This window comes from Ranitomeya variabilis, chromosome 6 (assembly GCF_051348905.1).
Source record: "Ranitomeya variabilis isolate aRanVar5 chromosome 6, aRanVar5.hap1, whole genome shotgun sequence".
NCBI classification, from domain to species: Eukaryota; Metazoa; Chordata; class Amphibia; order Anura; family Dendrobatidae; genus Ranitomeya; species Ranitomeya variabilis.
The window spans coordinates 577,562,752-577,587,910 of NC_135237.1; the positions used below are offsets into that span (position 1 = coordinate 577,562,752).

Sequence of the window (25,159 nt, forward strand, 5' to 3'; positions counted from 1 at the left end):
GTTCTTAAGTAGTCTTGCCTTTATTTGGACACACCTGCCAAAATAATCTGCACAGGTATCTGCAATTGCTTTCAGTGATATAAAGAGCCCTGACACACAGCACCATCAATGAGTTTACATGACAAACAAGAAAATTCTAACCTTATCACTCCTAAACTCTTTGTGCATAATAATTTGGAACACAGTGTACATATATATATATATATATATTTATTTATTTATTATCTCCAACCCATCACTGCCAGGCAAGAACCCCAATAACACCAGAACGGTATGCTGCCACCAGTTCCTCATTAGATATAAGCCTGGTCTGTTAACAAGCCTATAATCGGGTCAGAAACCAACCCCAGGTAGTGTATAAGGACTGCCTGGACTGACGGACGTGGGAGATCAGGTTTCGAGATAAAAGAGCAGCCCAAAATTAAATTATCTTTAGTTTCCGAAAGCTGACTTACAAACTGCAAATATATACAGATATTACAGTCAGAGGTACAGATTAAAACTAGGGTACGGGTTGGGAATAGCAGTTAGCTCTATCTGTCCCATTACCGTGTCTTATAGCATGTGGCCCCAGGGTAGCGCTGAGTCCACAAGTATGTCCTTAGTTCCTGGTCTGTCTCCATACGTAACGCGACGTGGCTTCCAAGGCAGAACGAAGACGGGGCTAAAAGTGTGTAGCTTTTAGCCCCTAGCTTGCCTCTCCTATATTTGCCACCTCCCATCTGGGATGTATTTATTTCTCCCTTGACCTCCTAGCCGAAATAATTCCCAATATCTGGGAAGGGTCATTACTTCCCAGGGGGAAGTCCAAACAGGATGACTGATGTCTGAACGGGTTGATTGGAGATGGACCAATACAGAGTCCAAACTTGGGTCGGCGAAGTGGTTTTGGAGGGCCAGTCTTCATAGCTCAGTATCCGAGACAGCTAGAGAGGTATGAGATGCAGGGGTGCGTGCAGGGAGCTCCCAGGGTTCTGGTGGTATATCAGACATTTGATAGGATGTGGGCTGCTTTGCACAAAAGACAGCAGGGGGTCCCAGCTCTGCTCCTCGTCTTCAATTAACAAATGGCCTCTAATTCGCTGGCCATTTGGCAAAAGTCCTACTCTGGTGGGAATCTGTGTGCTTTTCCCAAGAGTGGGGCCACATTTCCAGAGTGGAGGGAGATCTCCTGAATCTATGGGGCCTGAATTCATGTATCCAAAATGGAGTCTCCCTCGTCCCTCACATCCATCATCTCCAATCTGTTAGCCATGGAAATGCTGCCCTGGTGCAATATGTTCTTTTGCATAGCCTGAGCCAACACAGTCCAGACGTGGTGCAAATCATGAGTGCAGCTCTGGAGGATAAGACACAATGTAACAGCAGAATAGTGATTGAAGCTCTGGAGGTGACTGAAGGATAAGACATGATATACCAGTAGAATAGGGAGTGCAGCTCTGAAGGATAAACATGATGTGGCGGCACTATTTGCCTCTTCAAATCCAAAGACTCGCCAAGCAGCGATGTAATGTAAAGTAAACTTTATTGTTTGTGAGCCACAAAATAAAGTTCTTTGGTTGTACAAATATCACTAGTTACAGCCTCGGCGCCCGACGCCTCCAGCGCTTAGTGCCCAAGAAGAGGCGAGAGAGACCCCATAACATCACCCCAATACGAGAGGCTCAGTAATAAGAATTCATAGAAAACCCCCAGAAGAGACGTCGGTAACTTCAGACCCCATCGTCATTCACTCGCCTGGTCCATGGCTGCAATAAGGCACCACGCGGGCAGCGGCTCTCGCCTCGGCAGCAGTGGGTGTGGGGATGATCCTGGGGGGCAACATGAATGATACCAGACCCCCGTGTCTGCCGCCCTCCGACCGACCTCCTGCTGTGGCCCCATAGGGACATACGGAGGTGAACGGGGCGGGCCCCGAGCAGAGGAATCATGTCTGTGGCTTGTGGGGGAGGGGTATACGTGATGGCCGCTATCTTGGCCCTACTACAGTGGTGTAGTAAAACTACAACTCCCAGCAGACCTTAGCAAGCATAGTGAGAGTTGGAGTTCTACATCTCCTGGATGAGGAGCAAGAAAAAAAACAAACATTCCAGTAAGATAACAAATGTTCCTCGAAGAATGAGACTTGGGGGGCGGCTCGGGCGGCCGGCAGTGACCCCTAATGGACACCACCGCACCCCCTGGCTGACCAGTGGGGAGGATTTGTTGGATGTGTATACTTTTGCAACAGTGGGGAAAATTTACTAATAAAAATGCAGAAAAATTCACCCCTCAAGGACCCCCAGTGCCACGTCACATGGTCCTGCTATGGGGGAGGATAAGGGCGATGCCAAAAGGCGGCAGATTTCCTGACATTCTGAAATAATTGTGCCGGGCGGCAGTGTAACAGAGCAATGGCCGACAGGGAAGCACCGGCCTAAACTTGACAGCATTTCCGCCTCTCTGGTCTCGCTTCGTGCCATCTATGTGGTTAGTGGGAATAAATCTGCCCAGATATCTCAAAAATGCATCTAAAAGAAGAATCCCTAAAAACGGTCCTAGTTATCCTCAGCGTCTGCACTTGTTCTGTGTCCACAGCTCCTATGCAGAGCTATGCGTCTCCATGGTTACAGACTACAACCACAGCGTAGTCTGATGCCGTGGCTCCTCCCAGGGAATGTAAGCCACAGACAACACGTATGGCTTGTTTGTAGTCAGTCACCATGGAAACACATCGGTGCTGGAAACACAAAACGGTCGATTGGAAATAACTTTAATGTATTGTTTATTAGTGTTGCAAAAAGTGCTCCCCCCCCCCCCCCCCTACAGGCCATATCCTGATCCTCACCCCCAGGATGGGGGCAGTGCATTGACCATGCTGGCATCATGCGGGCAGTGTCTGCCACGTCTGCGGCGGAAGGGCATGATCAGCGGCTGGTGTCAGAATGCACCATACATCCCCCGCGGACTATGCCGGGCCCCACCGCCAGTGACAAGGGCCCCAGCGCCCTATGGGAAGGCAGGGAGATCGCCAGTTGCACTCACACACTATAAATAAACTCAGTCACCCATAAATATTCACACCCGACACGGTCACCATCCTCGCCCAGTCACACACACACCTGTACAAGCCACGCTCACCTCGCTGTGAACTCCATCCTGGACCCAATAAAAAAATATTAAAAAAGAAAAAAAAAAATTATATTATATATATCACCATTAATGGAAGACTCGTCTACGAGAAGCTCTAAAATCAGAGATCAGTGTCCGCGAACACGGGCTAAAAAACACCCACCCTAAAAACAGTCCCTCTAAAAACATCAAGGGCCGGGTAATGGGCCCCCGACACTGCTTCCTATAGACTGGAAAAGCAAGGCTACTGCCCCACCCACCCTCGAAACCGCCGTCTATCAATGTTCCTCCACCGAGACCACAGTCTGGCAATGCTCCCCCCGAGTCAGACAATACCATCCAAGGACCAGGCTCGGCAATTCCTCCCCAAAGCTAACGCCTACGTAATCTCTCCTACCACCAGCCCACGGGTGCCTCCATCTGGTAATGGCCACAAAGGCTGCCGTCTGATAATCGGAGCACACGGTAATCCCACTGCGGCCCCACCGTACATCGGCTTCAGAGTCACCACCATCTACAGGTAGTTGCACTATTGCCCTCATCCTGAAAACCCCACCTCAGGCTTATCCAGGTAATGCCTCCTGTGGCCTTCATCTGGCAACAGCCGCCTCGGTCCTAACTGGGTAATGCCCCTGCGGCCCCCATTAAGTAACACCACTGTGGTTGTCACCAAGTAACACCCCTAGGGTCCTCACCCAGCCACATGCACCTCGCTTCTCGCCGAGAAACGCCCCTAGGGTCCTCACCCAGTCACATGCACCTCGCTTCTCACCAAGTAACGCCCCTGAGGTCCTCACCCAGCCACATCACTTCAGTTCTCACAAGAAACGTCCCCGCATTGCTCACCTAGCCACACACACCTCGGTTCTCACCCAGTCACACGCACCTCGGTCCTCACCGAGAAACGCCCTGCGGTCCTCACCCAGTCACACGCACCTCGGTCCTCACCGAGAAACGCCCTGCGGTCCTCACCCAGTCACACGCACCTCGGTCCTCACCGAGAAACGCCCTGCGGTCCTCACCCAGTCACACGCACCTCGGTCCTCACCGAGAAACGCCCTGCGGTCCTCACCCAGTCACACGCACCTCGGTCCTCACCGAGAAACGCCCTGCGGTCCTCACCCAGTCACACGCACCTCGGTCCTCACCGAGAAACGCCCTGCGGTCCTCACCCAGTCACACGCTCCTTGGTCCTCACCGAGAAAAGCCCTGCAGTCCTCACCCAGTCACACGCACCTCGGTCCTCACCCAGTCACACGCACCTCGGTCCTCACCGAGAAACGCCCTGCGGTCCTCACCCAGTCACACGCACCTCGGTCCTCACCGAGAAACGCCCTGCGGTCCTCACCCAGTCACACGCACCTCGGTCCTCACCGAGAAACGCCCTGCGGTCCTCACCCAATCACATGCACCTCAAGTCTCAGCAGGAAATGGCATTGGGAGCCCCCAAATCATCATACACACAAAGGTCTCATACTGCAATCCACGCCCCTCCCCAAAACAAAGTGTTTTTCATTTTTTTCGGTCATCTGATTGAAAGTCCAATGAGAACAGTCAGTAAGAAGGCCGAGAGCGCCCCCATTCAGTGGACCTGGGGTGACGACGCTGCTGGTTATCAGACACTACACAGCCAGTGACTGACGGTTTCTTCGAGTCGTCCATCCACCACACGGAGATTGTGAAACTGCCACCAGGAAAAGAGCAAGTAATGGCCGCACCAGAAGCTGGAGTCAGAGCGTGTCCCTTCACCGAGCGGGGAAAAGCACAAGAACCCAAAAAAATCAGCGGCGGGTGAACGGCTGGTATCACAGTGTCTCTGATGGAAGTGGTCCGTGCCTGGCTCAGCGTTGCGGGTGGCAGAGTATTCAGTGGCGTCCCCGCATGTGCAGTCTGTGTATAGTGAGTGTTCACAGTGCTGGCTGAGGGAGACCCTCTAGGTGGGAACGGCGGTCTCGAGGCTCCGCCGGGTGTGCCGCAGCTTCCGCTTGTTGCTGTAATTGGCCATTTCCTCCAGTGCAGATGTATTGGGGGCTGGGAGGAGGCCGTCCTGTTCCTCCCCAAAATCTTCCAGAGCCTCTCTCTGGTCCTCCTCCTCAAAGGCGTACGGCGCTGCAAAGGGGGAAGAAAGCGAGCGTGAGTTGATGGGAACTGACGACAGGGTGCGAGGGCACAGGAAGGTAAGTCACACATCTGGCCCGGCCACAGGCCTGTCAGGGGAGCATGAGCAGACACTTCCTGAGGTGGTCAGTATGAGGTGCTGATATAAATGAGGGTCCGCTATCTGAACGAGGGGACATGCGGCCAGAAAGTTAGTATCACTCCATGCTGAAAGCAGCACACGGTAAATCCTACCCAGAAGGCCGAACTGCCAGGAAGAGCAAACAGAGGAACGGGCTCAATCTGTCAGAGTAGAAGGAGAATTAGGACAAAGAAAAATCAGACCCCCCCCCCAAACCTAACAAGACGGCAGAAAAAGAGAAAGACCTGTAAGGGAGTAGGCAGACAGCAAGGAGAAAGGAAAGATGGCGTCTCCTCTGTACCAGGAGCTATACATGTCATCTAGTCAGGAATAAGGCAGGATAGACGGCGTCTCCTCTGTACCAGGAGCTATACATGTCATCTAGTCAGGAATAAGGGAGGATAGACGGCGTCTCCTCTGTACCAGGAGCTGTACATGTCATCTAGTCAGGAATAAGGCAGGATAGACGGCGTCTCCTCTGTACCAGGAGCTGTACATGGCATCTAGTCAGGAATAAGGGAGGATAGACGGCGTCTCCTCTGTACCAGGAGCTATACATGTCATCTAGTCAGGAATAAGGCAGGATAGACGGCGTCTCCTCTGTACCAGGAGCTATACATGTCATCTAGTCAGGAATAAGGGAGGATAGACGGCGTCTCCTCTGTACCAGGAGCTGTACATGGCATCTAGTCAGGAATAAGGCAGGATAGATGGCGACTCCTCTGTACCAGGAGCTGTACATGTCATCTAGTCAGAAATAAGGGAGGATAGACGGCGTCTCCTCTGTACCAGGAGCTATACATGTCATCTAGTCAGGAATAAGGCAGGATAGACGGCGTCTCCTCTGTACCAGGAGCTATACATGTCATCTAGTCAGGAATAAGGCAGGATAGACGGCGTCTCCCCTGTACCAGGAGCTGTACATGTCATCTAGTCAGAAATAAGGCAGGATAGATGGCGACTCCTCTGTACCAGGAGCTATACATGTCATCTAGTCAGGAATAAGGCAGGATAGACGGCGTCTCCTCTGTACCAGGAGCTATACATGTCATCTAGTCAGGAATAAGGCAGGATAGATGCCGTCTCCTCTGTACCAGGAGCTATACATGTCATCTAGTCAGGAATAAGGCAGGATAGACGCCGTCTCCTCTGTACCAGGAGCTGTACATGTCATCTAGTCAGGAATAAGGCAGGATAGACGGCGTCTCCTCTGTACCAGGAGCTGTACATGTCATCTAGTCAGGAATAAGGCAGGATAGACGGCGTCTCCTCTGTACCAGGAGCTGTACCTGTCATCTAGTCAGGAATAAGGGAGGATAGGCGGCGTCTCCTCTGTACCAGGAGCTGTACATGTCATCTAGTCAGGAATAAGGCAGGATAGACGGCGTCTCCTCTGTACCAGGAGCTGTACATGTCATCTAGTCAGGAATAAGGTAGGACAGACGGCGTCTCCTCTGTACCAGGAGCTATACATGTCATCTAGTTAGGAATAAGGTAGGACAGACGGCGTCTCCTCTGTACCAGGAGCTATACATGTCATCTAGTCAGGAATAAGGCAGGATAGATGGCGACTCCTCTGTACCAGGAGCTGTACATGGCATCTAGTCAGGAATAAGACAGGATAGACAGCGTCTCCCCTGTACCAGGAGCTGTACATGTCATCTAGTCAGGAATAAGGTAGGACAGACGGCGTCTCCTCTGTACCAGGAGCTATACATGTCATCTAGTCAGGAATAAGGTAGGATAGACGGCGACTCCTCTGTACCAGGAGCTGTACATGGCATCTAGTCAGGAATAAGGCAGGATAGACGGCGTCTCCTCTGTACCAGGAACTATACATGTCATCTAGTCAGGAATAAGGCAGGATAGACGGCATCTCCTCTGTACCAGGAGCTGTACATGTCATCTAGTCAGGAATAAGGCAGGATAGACGGCGTCTCCTCTGTACCAGGAGCTATACATGTCATCTAGTCAGGAATAAGGCAGAATAGATGGCGACTCCTCTGTACCAGGAGCTGTACATGTCATCTAGTCAGGAATAAGGTAGGACAGACGGCGTCTCCTCTGTACCAGGAGCTATACATGGCATCTAGTCAGGAATAAGGCAGGATAGACGGCGTCTCCTCTGTACCAGGAGCTATACATGTCATCTAGTCAGGAATAAGGCAGGACAGACGGCATCTCCTCTGTACCAGGAGCTATACATGGCATCTAGTCAGGAATAAGGCAGAATAGACGCCGTCTCCTCTGTACCAGGAGCTGTACATGTCATCTAGTCAGGAATAAGGCAGGATAGACGGCGTCTCCTCTGTACCAGGAGCTGTACACGGCATCTAGTCAGGAATAAGGCAGGATAGACGGTGTCTCCTCTGTACCAGGAGCTGTACATGTCATCTAGTCAGAAATAAGGCAGGACAGACGGCATCCCCTCTGTATCAGGAGCTGTACATGTCATCTAGTCAGGAATAAGGCATAATAGACGGCGTCTCCTCTGTATCAGGAGCTATACATGTCATCTAGTCAGGAATAAGGCAGGATAGACGGCATCTCCCCTGTACCAGGAGCTGTACATGTCATCTAGTCAGGAATAAGGTAGGACAGACAGCGTCTCCTCTGTACCAGGAGCTGTACATGTCATCTAGTCAGGAATAAGGCAGGATAGACGGCGTCTCCTCTGTACCAGGAGCTGTACATGTCATCTAGTCAGGAATAAGGTAGGACAGACAGCATCTCCCCTGTACCAGGAGCTGTACATGTCATCTAGTCAGGAATAAGGCAGGATAGACGGCGTCTCCTCTGTACCAGGAGCTATACATGTCATCTAGTCAGGAATAAGGAAGGATAGACGGCGTCTCCCCTGTACCAGGAGCTATACATGTCATCTAGTCAGGAATAAGGCAGGATAGACGGTGTCTCCTCTGTACCAGGAGCTGTACATGTCATCTAGTCAGGAATAAGGCAGGATAGACGGCATCTCCCCTGTACCAGGAGCTATACATGTCATCTAGTCAGGAATAAGGCAGGATAGACGGCGTCTCCTCTGTACTAGGAGCTATACATGTCATCTAGTCAGGAATAAGGCAGGATAGACGGCGTCTCCCCTGTACCAGGAGCTATACATGTCATCTAGTCAGGAATAAGGCAGGATAGACGGTGTCTCCTCTGTACCAGGAGCTGTACATGTCATCTAGTCAGGAATAAGGCAGGACAGACGGCGTCTCCCCTGTACCAGGAGCTATACATGTCATCTAGTCAGGAATAAGGGAGGATAGACGGCATCTCCTCTGTACCAGGAGCTGTACATGTCATCTAGTCAGGAATAAGGCAGGATAGACGGCATCTCCCCTGTACCAGGAGCTATACATGTCATCTAGTCAGAAATAAGGGAGGATAGACGGCGTCTCCTCTGTACCAGGAGCTGTACATGTCATCTAGTCAGGAATAAGGCAGGATAGACGGCGTCTCCTCTGTACCAGGAGCTATACATGTCATCTAGTCAGGAATAAGGGAGGATAGACGGCGTCTCCCCTGTACCAGGAGCTGTACATGTCATCTAGTCAGGAATAAGGGAGGATAGACGGCGTCTCCTCTGTACCAGGAGCTATACATGTCATCTAGTCAGGAATAAGGCAGGATAGACGGCGTCTCCTCTGTACCAGGAGCTGTACATGTCATCTAGTCAGGAATAAGGCAGGATAGACGGCGTCTCCTCTGTACCAGGAGCTATACATGTCATCTAGTCAGGAATAAGGTAGGAAAGACGGCGTCTCCTCTGTACCAGGAGCTGTACATGTCATCTAGTCAGGAATAAGGCAGGATAGACGGCGTCTCCTCTGTACCAGGAGCTGTACATGTCATCTAGTCAGGAATAAGGTAGGATAGACGACGTCTCCTCTGTACCAGGAGCTGTACATGTCATCTAGTCAGGAATAAGGCAGGATAGACGGCGTCTCCTCTGTACCAGGAGCTGTACATGTCATCTAGTCAGGAATAAGGCAGGATAGACGGCGTCTCCTCTGTACCAGGAGCTGTACATGTCATCTAGTCAGGAATAAGGCAGGATAGACGCCGTCTCCCCTGTACCAGGAGCTGTACATGGCATCTAGTCAGGAATAAGGGAGGATAGACGGCATCTCCTCTGTACCAGGAGCTGTACATGTTATCTAGTCAGGAATAAGGGAGGATAGACGGCGTCTCCTCTGTACCAGGAGCTATACATGTCATCTAGTCAGGAATAAGGGAGGATAGACGGCGTCTCCTCTGTACCAGGAGCTATACATGTCATCTAGTCAGGAATAAGGCAGGATAGACGGCGTCTCCCCTGTACCAGGAGCTGTACATGGCATCTAGTCAGGAATAAGGCAGGATAGACGGCGTCTCCTCTGTACCAGGAGCTGTACATGTCATCTAGTCAGGAATAAGGCAGGATAGACGGCGTCTCCTCTGTACCAGGAGCTGTACATGTCATCTAGTCAGGAATAAGGCAGGATAGACGCCGTCTCCCCTGTACCAGGAGCTGTACATGGCATCTAGTCAGGAATAAGGGAGGATAGACGGCGTCTCCTCTGTACCAGGAGCTGTACATGGCATCTAGTCAGGAATAAGGGAGGATAGACGACGTCTCCTCTGTACCAGGAGCTATACATGTCATCTAGTCAGGAATAAGGGAGGATAGACGCCGTCTCCTCTGTACCAGGAGCTGAACATGGCATCTAGTCAGGAATAAGGGAGGATAGACGGCGTCTCCCCTGTACCAGGAGCTATACATGTCATCTACCCAGGAATAAGGCAGGATAGACAGCGTCTCCTCTGTACCAGGAGCTGTACATGTCATCTAGTCAGGAATAAGGCAGGATAGACGGCGTCTCCTCTGTACCAGGAGCTGTACATGGCATCTAGTCAGGAATAAGGCAGGATAGACGGCGTCTCCCCTGTACCAGGAGCTGTACATGTCATCTAGTCAGGAATAAGGCAGGATAGACGGCGTCTCCTCTGTACCTGGAACTATACATGTCATCTAGTCAGGAATAAGGCAGGATAGACGGCGTCTCCCCTGTACCAGGAGCTGTACATGTCATCTAGTCAGGAATAAGGCAGGATAGACGGCGTCTCCTCTGTACCAGGAGCTGTACATGTCATCTAGTCAGGAATAAGGGAGGATAGGCGGCGTCTCCTCTGTACCAGGAGCTGTACATGTCATCTAGTCAGGAATAAGGAGCTATACATGTCATCTAGTCAGGAAAAAGGGAGGACAGACGGCGTCTCCTCTGTACCAGGAGCTGTACATGTCATCTAGTCAGGAATAAGGGAGGACAGACGGCGTCTCCTCTGTACCAGGAGCTGTACATGTCATCTAGTCAGGAATAAGGCAGGATAGACGGCGTCTCCCCTGTACCAGGAGCTGTACATGTCATCTAGTCAGGAATAAGGCAGGATAGACGGCGTCTCCTCTGTACCAGGAGCTGTACATGTCATCTAGTCAGGAATAAGGCAGGATAGACGCCGTCTCCCCTGTACCAGGAGCTGTACATGTCATCTAGTCAGGAATAAGGGAGGATAGACGGCGTCTCCCCTGTACCAGGAGCTATTCATGTCATCTACCCAGGAATAAGGCAGGATAGACAGCGTCTCCTCTTTACCAGGAGCTGTACATGTCATCTAGTCAGGAATAAGGGAGGACAGACGGCGTCTCCTCTGTACCAGGAGCTGTACATGTCATCTAGTCAGGAATAAGGCAGGATAGACGGCATCTCCCCTGTACCAGGAGCTATACATGTCATCTAGTCAGGAATAAGGGAGGATAGACGCCGTCTCCTCTGTACCAGGAGCTGTACATGTCATCTAGTCAGGAATAAGGGAGGATAGACGGCGTCTTCTCTGTACCAGGAGCTATACATGTCATCTAGTCAGGAATAAGGCAGGATAGACGCCGTCTCCCCTGTACCAGGAGCTGTACATGTCATCTAGTCAGGAATAAGGGAGGATAGGCGGCGTCTCCCCTGTACCAGGAGCTGTACATGTCATCTAATCAGGAATAAGGCAGGATAGACGGCGTCTCCCCTGTACCAGGAGCTATACATGTCATCTAGTCAGGAATAAGGCAGGATAGACGCCGTCTCCCCTGTACCAGGAGCTGTACATGTCATCTAGTCAGGAATAAGGGAGGATAGGCGGCGTCTCCCCTGTACCAGGAGCTGTACATGTCATCTAATCAGGAATAAGGCAGGATAGACGGCGTCTCCCCTGTACCAGGAGCTGTACATGTCATCTAGTCAGGAATAAGGCAGGATAGACGGCGTCTCCTCTGTACCAGGAGCTGTACATGTCATCTAGTCAGGAATAAGGCAGGATAGACGCCGTCTCCCCTGTACCAGGAGCTGTACATGTCATCTAGTCAGGAATAAGGGAGGACAGACGGCGTCTCCTCTGTACCAGGAGCTATACATGTCATCTAGTCAGGAATAAGGCAGGATAGACGGCGTCTCCTCTGTACCAGGAGCTGTACATGTCATCTAGTCAGGAATAAGGGAGGACAGACGGCGTCTCCCCTGTACCAGGAGCTGTACATGTCATCTAGTCAGGAATAAGGAAGGATAGACGGCGTCTCCCCTGTACCAGGAGCTGTACATGTCATCTAGTCAGGAATAAAGCAGGATAGACGGCGTCTCCTCTGTACCAGGAACTATACATGTCATCTAGTCAGGAATAAGGCAGGATAGACGGCGTCTCCCCTGTACCAGGAGCTGTACATGTCATCTAGTCAGGAATAAGGGAGGACAGACGACGTCTCCTCTGTACCAGGAGCTGTACATGTCATCTAGTCAGGAATAAGGGAGGATAGACGGCGTCTCCTCTGTACCAGGAGCTGTACATGTCATCTAGTCACGAATAAGGCAGGACAGAAAGCATCTCCTCTGTACCAGGAGCTATACATGTCATCTAGTCAGGAATAAGGGAGGATAGACGGCGTCTCCTCTGTACCAGGAGCTGTACATGTCATCTAGTCAGGAATAAGGCAGGATAGACGGCGTCTCCCCTGTACCAGGAGCTGTACATGTCATCTAGTCAGGAATAAGGCAGGATAGACGGCGTCTCCTCTGTACCAGGAGCTGTACATGTAATCTAGTCAGGAATAAGGGAGGATAGGCGGCGTCTCCTCTGTACCAGGAGCTGTACATGTCATCTAGTCAGGAATAAGGGAGGATAGGCGGCGTCTCCTCTGTACCAGGAGCTGTACATGTCATCTAGTCAGGAATAAGGCAGGATAGACGCCGTCTCCCCTGTACCAGGAGCTGTACATGTCATCTAGTCAGGAATAAGGCAGGATAGACGGCATCTCCTCTGTACCAGGAGCTATACATGTCATCTAGTCAGGAATAAGGGAGGATAGACGGCGTCTCCTCTGTACCAGGAGCTGTACATGGCATCTAGTCAGGAATAAGGCAGGATAGACGCCGTCTCCTCTGTACCAGGAGCTGTACATGTCATCTAGTCAGGAATAAGGGAGGATAGACGGCGTCTCCTCTGTACCAGGAGCTGTACATGGCATCTAGTCAGGAATAAGGCAGGATAGACGCCGTCTCCTCTGTACCAGGAGCTGTACATGTCATCTAGTCAGGAATAAGGGAGGATAGACGGCGTCTCCTCTGTACCAGGAGCTATACATGGCATCTAGTCAGGAATAAGGGAGGATAGACGGCGTCTCCTCTGTACCAGGAGCTGTACATGTCATCTTGTCAGGAATAAGGGAGGATAGACGGCGTCTCCTCTGTACCAGGAGCTGTACATGTCATCTAGACAGGAATAAGGCAGGATAGACGCCGTCTCCTCTGTACCAGGAGCTGTACATGTCATCTAGTCACGAATAAGGGAGGACAGACGGCGTCTCCTCTGTACCAGGAGCTATACATGTCATCTAGTCAGGAATAAGGCAGGATAGACGGCGTCTCCTCTGTACCAGGAGCTATACATGTCATCTAGTCAGGAATAAGGGAGGATAGACGGCGTCTCCTCTGTACCAGGAGCTGTACATGTCATCTAGTCAGGAATAAGGGAGGATAGACGGCGTCTCCTCTGTACCAGGAGCTGTACATGTCATCTAGTCAGGAATAAGGCAGGATAGACGCCGTCTCCTCTGTACCAGGAGCTATACATGTCATCTAGTCAGGAATAAGGGAGGATAGACGGCGTCTCCTCTGTACCAGGAGCTATACATGGCATCTAGTCAGGAATAAGGGAGGATAGACGGCGTCTCCTCTGTACCAGGAGCTGTACATGTCATCTAGTCAGGAATAAGGGAGGATAGACGGCGTCTCCTCTGTACCAGGAGCTGTACATGTCATCTAGACAGGAATAAGGCAGGATAGACGCCGTCTCCTCTGTACCAGGAGCTGTACATGTCATCTAGTCACGAGTAAGGGAGGACAGACGGCGTCTCCCCTGTACCAGGAGCTGTACATGTCATCTAGTCAGGAATAAGGAAGGATAGACGGCGTCTCCTCTGTACCAGGAGCTGTACATGTCATCTAGTCAGGAATAAAGCAGGATAGACGGCGTCTCCTCTGTACCAGGAACTATACATGTCATCTAGTCAGGAATAAGGCAGGATAGACGGCGTCTCCCCTGTACCAGGAGCTGTACATGTCATCTAGTCAGGAATAAGGGAGGATAGACGACGTCTCCTCTGTACCAGGAGCTATACATGGCATCTAGTCAGGAATAAGGCAGGATAGACGGCGTCTCCTCTGTACCAGGAGCTATACATGTCATCTAGTCAGGAATAAGGCAGGATAGACGGCATCTCCTCTGTACCAGGAGCTATACATGTCATCTAGTCAGGAATAAGACAGGATAGACGGCGTCTCCCCTGTACCAGGAGCTGTACATGTCATCTAGTCAGGAATAAGGGAGGATAGACGGCGTCTCCTCTGTACCAGGAGCTATACATGTCACCTAGTCAGGAATAAGACAGGATAGACGGCGTCTCCCCTGTACCAGGAGCTGTACATGTCATCTAGTCAGGAATAAGGGAGGATAGACGGCGTCTCCTCTGTACCAGGAGCTATACATGTCATCTAGTCAGGAATAAGGGAGGATAGACGGCGTCTCCTCTGTACCATGAGCTGTACATGTCATCTAGTCAGGAATAAGGCAGGATAGACGGCGTCTCCTCTGTACCAGGAGCTGTACATGTCATCTAGTCAGGAATAAGGCAGGATAGACGGCGTCTCCTCTGTACCAGGAACTATACATGTCATCTAGTCAGGAATAAGACAGGATAGACGGCGTCTCCTCTGTACCAGGAGCTGTACATGTCATCTAGTCAGGAATAAGGCAGGATAGACGGCGTCTCCTCTGTACCAGGAGCTGTACCTGTCATCTAGTCAGGAATAAGGCAGGATAGACGCCGTCTCCCCTGTACCAGGAGCTGTACATGGCATCTAGTCAGGAATAAGGGAGGATAGACGGCATCTCCTCTGTACCAGGAGCTGTACATGTCATCTAGTCAGGAATAAGGCAGGATAGACGCCGTCTCCCCTGTACCAGGAGCTGTACATGGCATCTAGTCAGGAATAAGGGAGGATAGACGGCATCTCCTCTGTACCAGGAGCTGTACATGTCATCTAGTCAGGAATAAGGCAGGATAGACGGCATCTCCTCTGTACAAGGAGCTTTACATGTCATCTAGTCAGGAATAAGGCAGGATAGACGGCGTCTCCCCTGTACCAGGAGCTGTACATGGCATCTAGTCAGGAATAAGGGAGGATAGACGGCGTCTCCTCTGTACCAGGAGCTGTACATGTCATCTAGTCAGGAATAAGGCAGGATAGACGCCGTCTCCTCTGTACCAGGAGCTATACTTGTCATCTAGTCAGGAATAAGGGAGGATAGACGGCGTCTCCTCTGTACCAGGAGCTGTACATGTCATCTAGTCAGGAATAAGGCAGGATAGACGGCGTCTCCTCTGTACAAGGAGCTTTACATGTCATCTAGTCAGGAATAAGGCAGGATAGACGCCGTCTCCTCTGTACCAGGAGCTATACTTGTCATCTAGTCAGGAATAAGGGAGGATAGACGGCGTCTCCTCTGTACCAGGAGCTGTACATGGCATCTAGTCAGGAATAAGGCAGGATAGACGGCGTCTCCTCTGTACCAGGAGCTATACATGTCATCTAGTCAGGAATAAGGGAGGATAGACGGCGTCTCCTCTGTACCAGGAGCTGTACATGTCATCTAGTCAGGAATAAGGCAGGATAGACGCCGTCTCCTCTGTACCAGGAGCTATACATGTCATCTAGTCAGGAATAAGGGAGGATAGACGGTGTCTCCTCTGTACCAGGAGCTATACATGTCATCTAGTCAGGAATAAGGCAGGATAGACGGCGTCTCCTCTGTACCAGGAGCTGTACATGTCATCTAGTCAGGAATAAGGCAGGATAGACGGCGTCTCCTCTGTACCAGGAGCTGTACATGTCATCTAGTCAGGAATAAGGCAGGATAGACGGCGTCTCCTCTGTACCAGGAGCTGTACATGGCATCTAGTCAGGAATAAGGCAGGATAGACGGCGTCTCCCCTGTACCAGGAGCTGTACATGGCATCTAGTCAGGAATAAGGCAGGACAGACGGCGTCTCCTCTGTACCAGGAGCTGTACATGGCATCTAGTCAGGAATAAGGGAGGATAGACGGCATCTCCTCTGTACCAGGAGCTATACATGGCATCTAGTCAGGAATAAGGCACGACAGACGGCGTCTCCTCTGTACCAGGAGCTATACATGTCATCTAGTCAGGAATAAGGGAGGATAGACGGTGTCTCCTCTGTACCAGGAGCTATACATGGCATCTAGTCAGGAATAAGGCAGGATAGACGGCGTCTCCTCTGTACCAGGAGCTGTACATGTCATCTAGTCAGGAATAAGGCAGGATAGACGGCGTCTCCTCTGTACCAGGAGCTGTACATGTCATCTAGTCAGGAATAAGGCAGGATAGACGGCGTCTCCCCTGTACCAGGAGCTGTACATGGCATCTAGTCAGGAATAAGGGAGGATAGACGGCGTCTCCCCTGTACCAGGAGCTGTACATGTTATCTAGTCAGGAATAAGGGAGGATAGACGGCGTCTTCTCTGTACCAGGAGCTATACATGTCATCTAGTCAGGAATAAGGCAGGATAGACGCCGTCTCCTCTGTACCAGGAGCTATACATGTCATCTAGTCAGGAATAAGGCAGGATAGACGGCGTCTCCTCTGTACCAGGAGCTGTACATGTCATCTAGTCAGGAATAAGGCAGGATAGACGCCGTCTCCCCTGTACCAGGAGCTGTACATGTCATCTAGTCAGGAATAAGGCAGGATAGACGCCGTCTCCCCTGTACCAGGAGCTGTACATGTCATCTAGTCAGGAATAAGGCAGGATAGACGCCGTCTCCTCTGTACCAGGAGCTATACATGTCATCTAGTCAGGAATAAGGCAGGATAGACGCCGTCTCCCCTGTACCAGGAGCTGTACATGTCATCTAGTCAGGAATAAGGGAGGACAGACGGCGTCTCCCCTGTACCAGGAGCTGTACATGTCATCTAGTCAGGAATAAGGAAGGATAGACGGCGTCTCCTCTGTACCAGGAGCTGTACATGTCATCTAGTCAGGAATAAAGCAGGATAGACGGCGTCTCCCCTGTACCAGGAGCTGTACATGTCATCTAGTCAGGAATAAGGCAGGATAGACGGCGTCTCCTCTGTACCAGGAGCTGTACATGTCATCTAGTCAGGAATAAGGGAGGATAGACGGCGTCTCCTCTGTACCAGGAACTATACATGTCATCTAGTCAGGAACAAGGCAGGATAGACGGCGTCTCCCCTGTACCAGGAGCTGTACATGTCATCTAGTCAGGAATAAGGGAGGATAGACGACGTCTCCTCTGTACCAGGAGCTATACATGGCATCTAGTCAGGAATAAGGCAGGATAGACGGCGTCTCCTCTGTACCAGGAGCTGTACATGTCATCTAGTCAGGAATAAGGCAGGATAGACGGCATCTCCTCTGTACCAGGAGCTATACATGTCATCTAGTCAGGAATAAGACAGGATAGACGGCGTCTCCCCTGTACCAGGAGCTGTACATGTCATCTAGTCAGGAATAAGGGAGGATAGACGGCGTCTCCTCTGTACCAGGAGCTGTACATGTCATCTAGTCACGAATAAGGCAGGACAGACGGCGTCTCCTCTGTACCAGGAGCTGTACATGTCATCTAGTCAGGAATAAGACAGGATAGACGGCGTCTCCCCTGTACCAGGAGCTGTACATGTCATCTAGTCAGGAATAAGGCAGGACAGACGGCGTCTCCTCTGTACCAGGAGCTATACATGTCATCTAGTCAGGAATAAGGGAGGATAGACGGCGTCTCCTCTGTACCATGAGCTGTACATGTCATCTAGTCAGGAATAAGGCAGGACAGACGGCGTCTCCTCTGTACCAGGAACTATACATGTCATCTAGTCAGGAATAAGGCAGGATAGACGGCGTCTCCTCTGTACCAGGAGCTGTACATGTCATCTAGTCAGGAATAAGGCAGGATAGACGGCGTCTCCTCTGTACCAGGAGCTGTACATGTCATCTAGTCAGGAATAAGGCAGGATAGACGCCGTCTCCCCTGTACCAGGAGCTGTACATGTCATCTAGTCAGGAATAAGGCAGGATAGACGGCATCTCCTCTGTTCAAGGAGCTTTACATGTCATCTAGTCAGGAATAAGGCAGGATAGACGGCGTCTCCCCTGTACCAGGAGCTGTACATGGCATCTAGTCAGGAATAAGGGAGGACAGACGGCGTCTCCTCTGTACCAGGAGCTATACATGTCATTTAGTCAGGAATAAGGGAGGATAGACGGCGTCTCCCCTGTACCAGGAGCTGTACATGTCATCTAGTCAGGAATAAGGCAGGATAGACGCCGTCTCCTCTGTACCAGGAGCTATACTTGTCATCTAGTCAGGAATAAGGGAGGATAGACGGCGTCTCCTCTGTACCAGGAGCTGTACATGTCATCTAGTCAGGAATAAGGCAGGATAGACGCCGTCTCCTCTGTACCAGGAGCTATACTTGTCATCTAGTCAGGAATAAGGGAGGATAGACGGCGTCTCCTCTGTACCAGGAGCTGTACATGTCATCTAGTCAGGAATAAGGGAGGATAGACGGCGTCTCCTCTGTACCAGGAGCTGTACATGTCATCTAGTCAGGAATAAGGCAGGATAGACGGCGTCTCCTCTGTACAAGGAGCTTTACATGTCATCTAGTCAGGAATAAGGCAGGATAGACGCCGTCTCCTCTGTACCAGGAGCTATACTTGTCATCTAGTCAGGAATAAGGGAGGATAGACGGCGTCTCCTCTGTACCAGGAGCTGTACATGGCATCTAGTCAGGAATAAGGGAGGATAGACGGCGTCTCCTCTGTACCAGGAGCTATACATGTCATCTAGTCAGGAATAAGGGAGGACAGACGGCGTCTCCTCTGTACCAGGAGCTGTACATGTCATCTAGTCAGGAATAAGGCAGGATAGACGCCGTCTCCTCTGTACCAGGAGCTATACATGTCATCTAGTCAGGAATAAGGGAGGATAGACGGTGTCTCCTCTGTACCAGGAGCTATACATGTCATCTAGTCAGGAATAAGGCAGGATAGACGGCGTCTCCTCTGTACCAGGAGCTGTACATGTCATCTAGTCAGGAATAAGGCAGGATAGACGGCGTCTCCTCTGTACCAGGAGCTGTACATGTCATCTAGTCAGGAATAAGGCAGGATAGACGGCGTCTCCCCTGTACCAGGAGCTGTACATGGCATCTAGTCAGGAATAAGGGAGGATAGACGGCGTCTCCCCTGTACCAGGAGCTGTACATGTTATCTAGTCAGGAATAAGGGAGGATAGACGGCGTCTTCTCTGTACCAGGAGCTATACATGTCATCTAGTCAGGAATAAGGCAGGATAGACGCCGTCTCCTCTGTACCAGGAGCTATACATGTTATCTAGTCAGGAATAAGGGAGGATAGACGGCGTCTCCTCTGTACCAGGAGCTATACATGTTATCTAGTCAGGAATAAGGGAGGACAGACGGCGTCTCCTCTGTACCAGGAGCTGTACATGTCATCTAGTCAGGAATAAGGCAGGATAGACGGCGTCTCCTCTGTACCAGGAACTATACATGTCATCTAGTCAGGAATAAGGGAGGATAGACGGCGTCTCCTCTGTACCAGGAGCTGTACATGTCATCTAGTCAGGAATAAGGGAGGACAGACGGCGTCTCCTCTGTACCAGGAGCTGTACATGTCATCTAGTCAGGAATAAGGCAGGATAGACGCCGTCTCCCCTGTACCAGGAGCTGTACATGTCATCTAGTCAGGAATAAGGCAGGATAGACGGCGTCTCCCCTGTACCAGGAGCTATACATGTCATCTAGTCAGGAATAAGGCAGGACAGAAAGCATCTCCTCTGTACCAGGAGCTGTACATGTCATCTAGTCAGGAATAAGGGAGGACAGACGGCGTCTCCTCTGTACCAGGAGCTGTACATGTCATCTAGTCAGGAATAAGGGAGGACAGACGGCGTCTCCTCTGTACCAGGAGCTATACATGTCATCTAGTCAGGAATAAGGGAGGACAGACGGCGTCTCCTCTGTACCAGGAGCTGTACATGTCATCTAGTCAGGAATAAGGCAGGATAGACGCCGTCTCCCCTGTACCAGGAGCTGTACATGTCATCTAGTCAGGAATAAGGGAGGATAGACGGCATCTCCTCTGTACCAGGAGCTGTACATGGCATCTAGTCAGGAATAAGGGAGGATAGACGGCATCTCCTCTGTACCAGGAGCTGTACATGTCATCTAGTCAGGAATAAGGGAGGATAGACGGCATCTCCTCTGTACCAGGAGCTGTACATGTCATCTAGTCAGGAATAAGGGAGGATAGACGGCGTCTCCCCTGTACCAGGAGCTATACATGTCATCTAGTCAGGAATAAGGCAGGATAGACGCCGTCTCCCCTGTACCAGGAGCTGTACATGGCATCTAGTCAGGAATAAGGGAGGATAGACGGCATCTCCTCTGTACCAGGAGCTGTACATGTCATCTAGTCAGGAATAAGGCAGGATAGACGCCGTCTCCCCTGTACCAGGAGCTGTACATGGCATCTAGTCAGGAATAAGGGAGGATAGACGGCATCTCCTCTGTACCAGGAGCTGTACATGGCATCTAGTCAGGAATAAGGGAGGATAGACGGCATCTCCTCTGTACCAGGAGCTGTACATGGCATCTAGTCAGGAATAAGGCAGGATAGACGGCGTCTCCTCTGTACCAGGAGCTGTACATGGCATCTAGTCAGGAATAAGGTAGGATAGACGGCATCTCCTCTGTACCAGGAGCAGTACATGTCATCTAGTCAGGAATAAGGCAGGATAGACGGCGTCTCCTCTGTACCAGGAGCTGTACATGTCATCTAGTCAGGAATAAGGGAGGATAGATGGCGACTCCTCTGTACCAGGAACTATACATGTCATCTAGTCAGGAATAAGGGAGGACAGACGGCGTCTCCTCTGTACCAGGAGCTGTATATGTCATCTAGTCAGGAATAAGGCAGGATAGACGGCGTCTCCTCTGTACCAGGAGCTGTACATGTCATCTAGTCAGGAATAAGGAAGGATAGACGGCGTCTCCTCTGTACCAGGAGCTATACATGTCATCTAATCAGCAATAAGGCAGGATAGACGCCGTCTCCTCTGTACCAGGAGCTGTACATGTCATCTAATCAGGAATAAGGCAGGATAGACGGCGTCTCCTCTGTACCAGGAGCTGTACATGTCATCTAGTCAGGAATAAGGCAGGATAGACGGCGTCTCCTCTGTACCAGGAGCTGTACATGTCATCTAGTCAGGAATAAGGCAGGATAGACGGCGACTCCTCTGTACCAGGAGCTATACATGGCATCTAGTCAGGAATAAGGCAGGATAGACGGCGTCTCCTCTGTACCAGGAGCTATACATGTCATCTAGTCAGGAATAAGGTAGGATAGACGGCGTCTCCTCTGTACCAGGAGCTGTATATGTCATCTAGTCAGGAATAAGGGAGGACAGACGGCGTCTCCTCTGTACCAGGAGCTGTACATGGCATCTAGTCAGGAATAAGGCAGGATAGACGGCGTCTCCTCTGTACCAGGAGCTATACATGTCATCTAGTCAGGAATAAGGCAGGATAGACGGCATCTCCTCTGTACCAGGAGCTATACATGTCATCTAGTCAGGAATAAGACAGGATAGACGGCGTCTCCCCTGTACCAGGAGCTGTACATGTCATCTAGTCAGGAATAAGGGAGGATAGACGGCGTCTCCTCTGTACCAGGAGCTATACATGTCACCTAGTCAGGAATAAGACAGGATAGACGGCGTCTCCCCTGTACCAGGAGCTGTACATGTCATCTAGTCAGGAATAAGGGAGGATAGACGGCGTCTCCTCTGTACCAGGAGCTATACATGTCATCTAGTCAGGAATAAGGGAGGATAGACGGCGTCTCCTCTGTACCATGAGCTGTACATGTCATCTAGTCAGGAATAAGGCAGGATAGACGGCGTCTCCTCTGTACCAGGAGCTGTACATGTCATCTAGTCAGGAATAAGGCAGGATAGACGGCGTCTCCTCTGTACCAGGAACTATACATGTCATCTAGTCAGGAATAAGACAGGATAGACGGCGTCTCCTCTGTACCAGGAGCTGTACATGTCATCTAGTCAGGAATAAGGCAGGATAGACGGCGTCTCCTCTGTACCAGGAGCTGTACCTGTCATCTAGTCAGGAATAAGGCAGGATAGACGCCGTCTCCCCTGTACCAGGAGCTGTACATGGCATCTAGTCAGGAATAAGGGAGGATAGACGGCATCTCCTCTGTACCAGGAGCTGTACATGTCATCTAGTCAGGAATAAGGCAGGATAGACGCCGTCTCCCCTGTACCAGGAGCTGTACATGGCATCTAGTCAGGAATAAGGGAGGATAGACGGCATCTCCTCTGTACCAGGAGCTGTACATGTCATCTAGTCAGGAATAAGGCAGGATAGACGGCATCTCCTCTGTACAAGGAGCTTTACATGTCATCTAGTCAGGAATAAGGCAGGATAGACGGCGTCTCCCCTGTACCAGGAGCTGTACATGGCATCTAGTCAGGAATAAGGGAGGATAGACGGCGTCTCCTCTGTACCAGGAGCTGTACATGTCATCTAGTCAGGAATAAGGCAGGATAGACGCCGTCTCCTCTGTACCAGGAGCTATACTTGTCATCTAGTCAGGAATAAGGGAGGATAGACGGCGTCTCCTCTGTACCAGGAGCTGTACATGTCATCTAGTCAGGAATAAGGCAGGATAGACGGCGTCTCCTCTGTACAAGGAGCTTTACATGTCATCTAGTCAGGAATAAGGCAGGATAGACGCCGTCTCCTCTGTACCAGGAGCTATACTTGTCATCTAGTCAGGAATAAGGGAGGATAGACGGCGTCTCCTCTGTACCAGGAGCTGTACATGGCATCTAGTCAGGAATAAGGCAGGATAGACGGCGTCTCCTCTGTACCAGGAGCTATACATGTCATCTAGTCAGGAATAAGGGAGGATAGACGGCGTCTCCTCTGTACCAGGAGCTGTACATGTCATCTAGTCAGGAATAAGGCAGGATAGACGCCGTCTCCTCTGTACCAGGAGCTATACATGTCATCTAGTCAGGAATAAGGGAGGATAGACGGTGTCTCCTCTGTACCAGGAGCTATACATGTCATCTAGTCAGGAATAAGGCAGGATAGACGGCGTCTCCTCTGTACCAGGAGCTGTACATGTCATCTAGTCAGGAATAAGGCAGGATAGACGGCGTCTCCTCTGTACCAGGAGCTGTACATGTCATCTAGTCAGGAATAAGGCAGGATAGACGGCGTCTCCTCTGTACCAGGAGCTGTACATGGCATCTAGTCAGGAATAAGGCAGGATAGACGGCGTCTCCCCTGTACCAGGAGCTGTACATGGCATCTAGTCAGGAATAAGGCAGGACAGACGGCGTCTCCTCTGTACCAGGAGCTGTACATGGCATCTAGTCAGGAATAAGGGAGGATAGACGGCATCTCCTCTGTACCAGGAGCTATACATGGCATCTAGTCAGGAATAAGGCACGACAGACGGCGTCTCCTCTGTACCAGGAGCTATACATGTCATCTAGTCAGGAATAAGGGAGGATAGACGGTGTCTCCTCTGTACCAGGAGCTATACATGGCATCTAGTCAGGAATAAGGCAGGATAGACGGCGTCTCCTCTGTACCAGGAGCTGTACATGTCATCTAGTCAGGAATAAGGCAGGATAGACGGCGTCTCCTCTGTACCAGGAGCTGTACATGTCATCTAGTCAGGAATAAGGCAGGATAGACGGCGTCTCCCCTGTACCAGGAGCTGTACATGGCATCTAGTCAGGAATAAGGGAGGATAGACGGCGTCTCCCCTGTACCAGGAGCTGTACATGTTATCTAGTCAGGAATAAGGGAGGATAGACGGCGTCTTCTCTGTACCAGGAGCTATACATGTCATCTAGTCAGGAATAAGGCAGGATAGACGCCGTCTCCTCTGTACCAGGAGCTATACATGTCATCTAGTCAGGAATAAGGCAGGATAGACGGCGTCTCCTCTGTACCAGGAGCTGTACATGTCATCTAGTCAGGAATAAGGCAGGATAGACGCCGTCTCCCCTGTACCAGGAGCTGTACATGTCATCTAGTCAGGAATAAGGCAGGATAGACGCCGTCTCCCCTGTACCAGGAGCTGTACATGTCATCTAGTCAGGAATAAGGCAGGATAGACGCCGTCTCCTCTGTACCAGGAGCTATACATGTCATCTAGTCAGGAATAAGGCAGGATAGACGCCGTCTCCCCTGTACCAGGAGCTGTACATGTCATCTAGTCAGGAATAAGGGAGGACAGACGGCGTCTCCCCTGTACCAGGAGCTGTACATGTCATCTAGTCAGGAATAAGGAAGGATAGACGGCGTCTCCTCTGTACCAGGAGCTGTACATGTCATCTAGTCAGGAATAAAGCAGGATAGACGGCGTCTCCCCTGTACCAGGAGCTGTACATGTCATCTAGTCAGGAATAAGGCAGGATAGACGGCGTCTCCTCTGTACCAGGAGCTGTACATGTCATCTAGTCAGGAATAAGGGAGGATAGACGGCGCCTCCTCTGTACCAGGAACTATACATGTCATCTAGTCAGGAACAAGGCAGGATAGACGGCGTCTCCCCTGTACCAGGAGCTGTACATGTCATCTAGTCAGGAATAAGGGAGGATAGACGACGTCTCCTCTGTACCAGGAGCTATACATGGCATCTAGTCAGGAATAAGGCAGGATAGACGGCGTCTCCTCTGTACCAGGAGCTGTACATGTCATCTAGTCAGGAATAAGGCAGGATAGACGGCATCTCCTCTGTACCAGGAGCTATACATGTCATCTAGTCAGGAATAAGACAGGATAGACGGCGTCTCCCCTGTACCAGGAGCTGTACATGTCATCTAGTCAGGAATAAGGGAGGATAGACGGCGTCTCCTCTGTACCAGGAGCTGTACATGTCATCTAGTCACGAATAAGGCAGGACAGACGGCGTCTCCTCTGTACCAGGAGCTGTACATGTCATCTAGTCAGGAATAAGACAGGATAGACGGCGTCTCCCCTGTACCAGGAGCTGTACATGTCATCTAGTCAGGAATAAGGCAGGACAGACGGCGTCTCCTCTGTACCAGGAGCTATACATGTCA

The 25,159-nt window shown here is 50.9% G+C and overlaps 1 protein-coding gene across 14 annotated transcripts in view; it reads right to left on the minus strand.

Annotated features, from left to right (window-relative positions):
* Positions 1–1,496: 1,496 nt before the first annotated feature.
* Positions 1,497–25,159, minus strand: part of SCRIB (scribble planar cell polarity protein) — a 182,473-nt gene continuing 158,810 nt past the window's right edge. For 13 of the 14 annotated variants that reach the window (XM_077271493.1, XM_077271488.1, XM_077271498.1 and 10 more), the window contains one exon: positions 1,497–5,220. In XM_077271493.1, the coding sequence (XP_077127608.1) occupies positions 5,045–5,220 (176 nt within the window). In that variant the 3' untranslated portion in view covers positions 1,497–5,044. Of the gene's footprint in view, positions 5,221–5,463; positions 5,512–25,159 lie in introns of all 14 variants that reach the window. The other variant, XM_077271494.1, reaches the window with a different exon arrangement.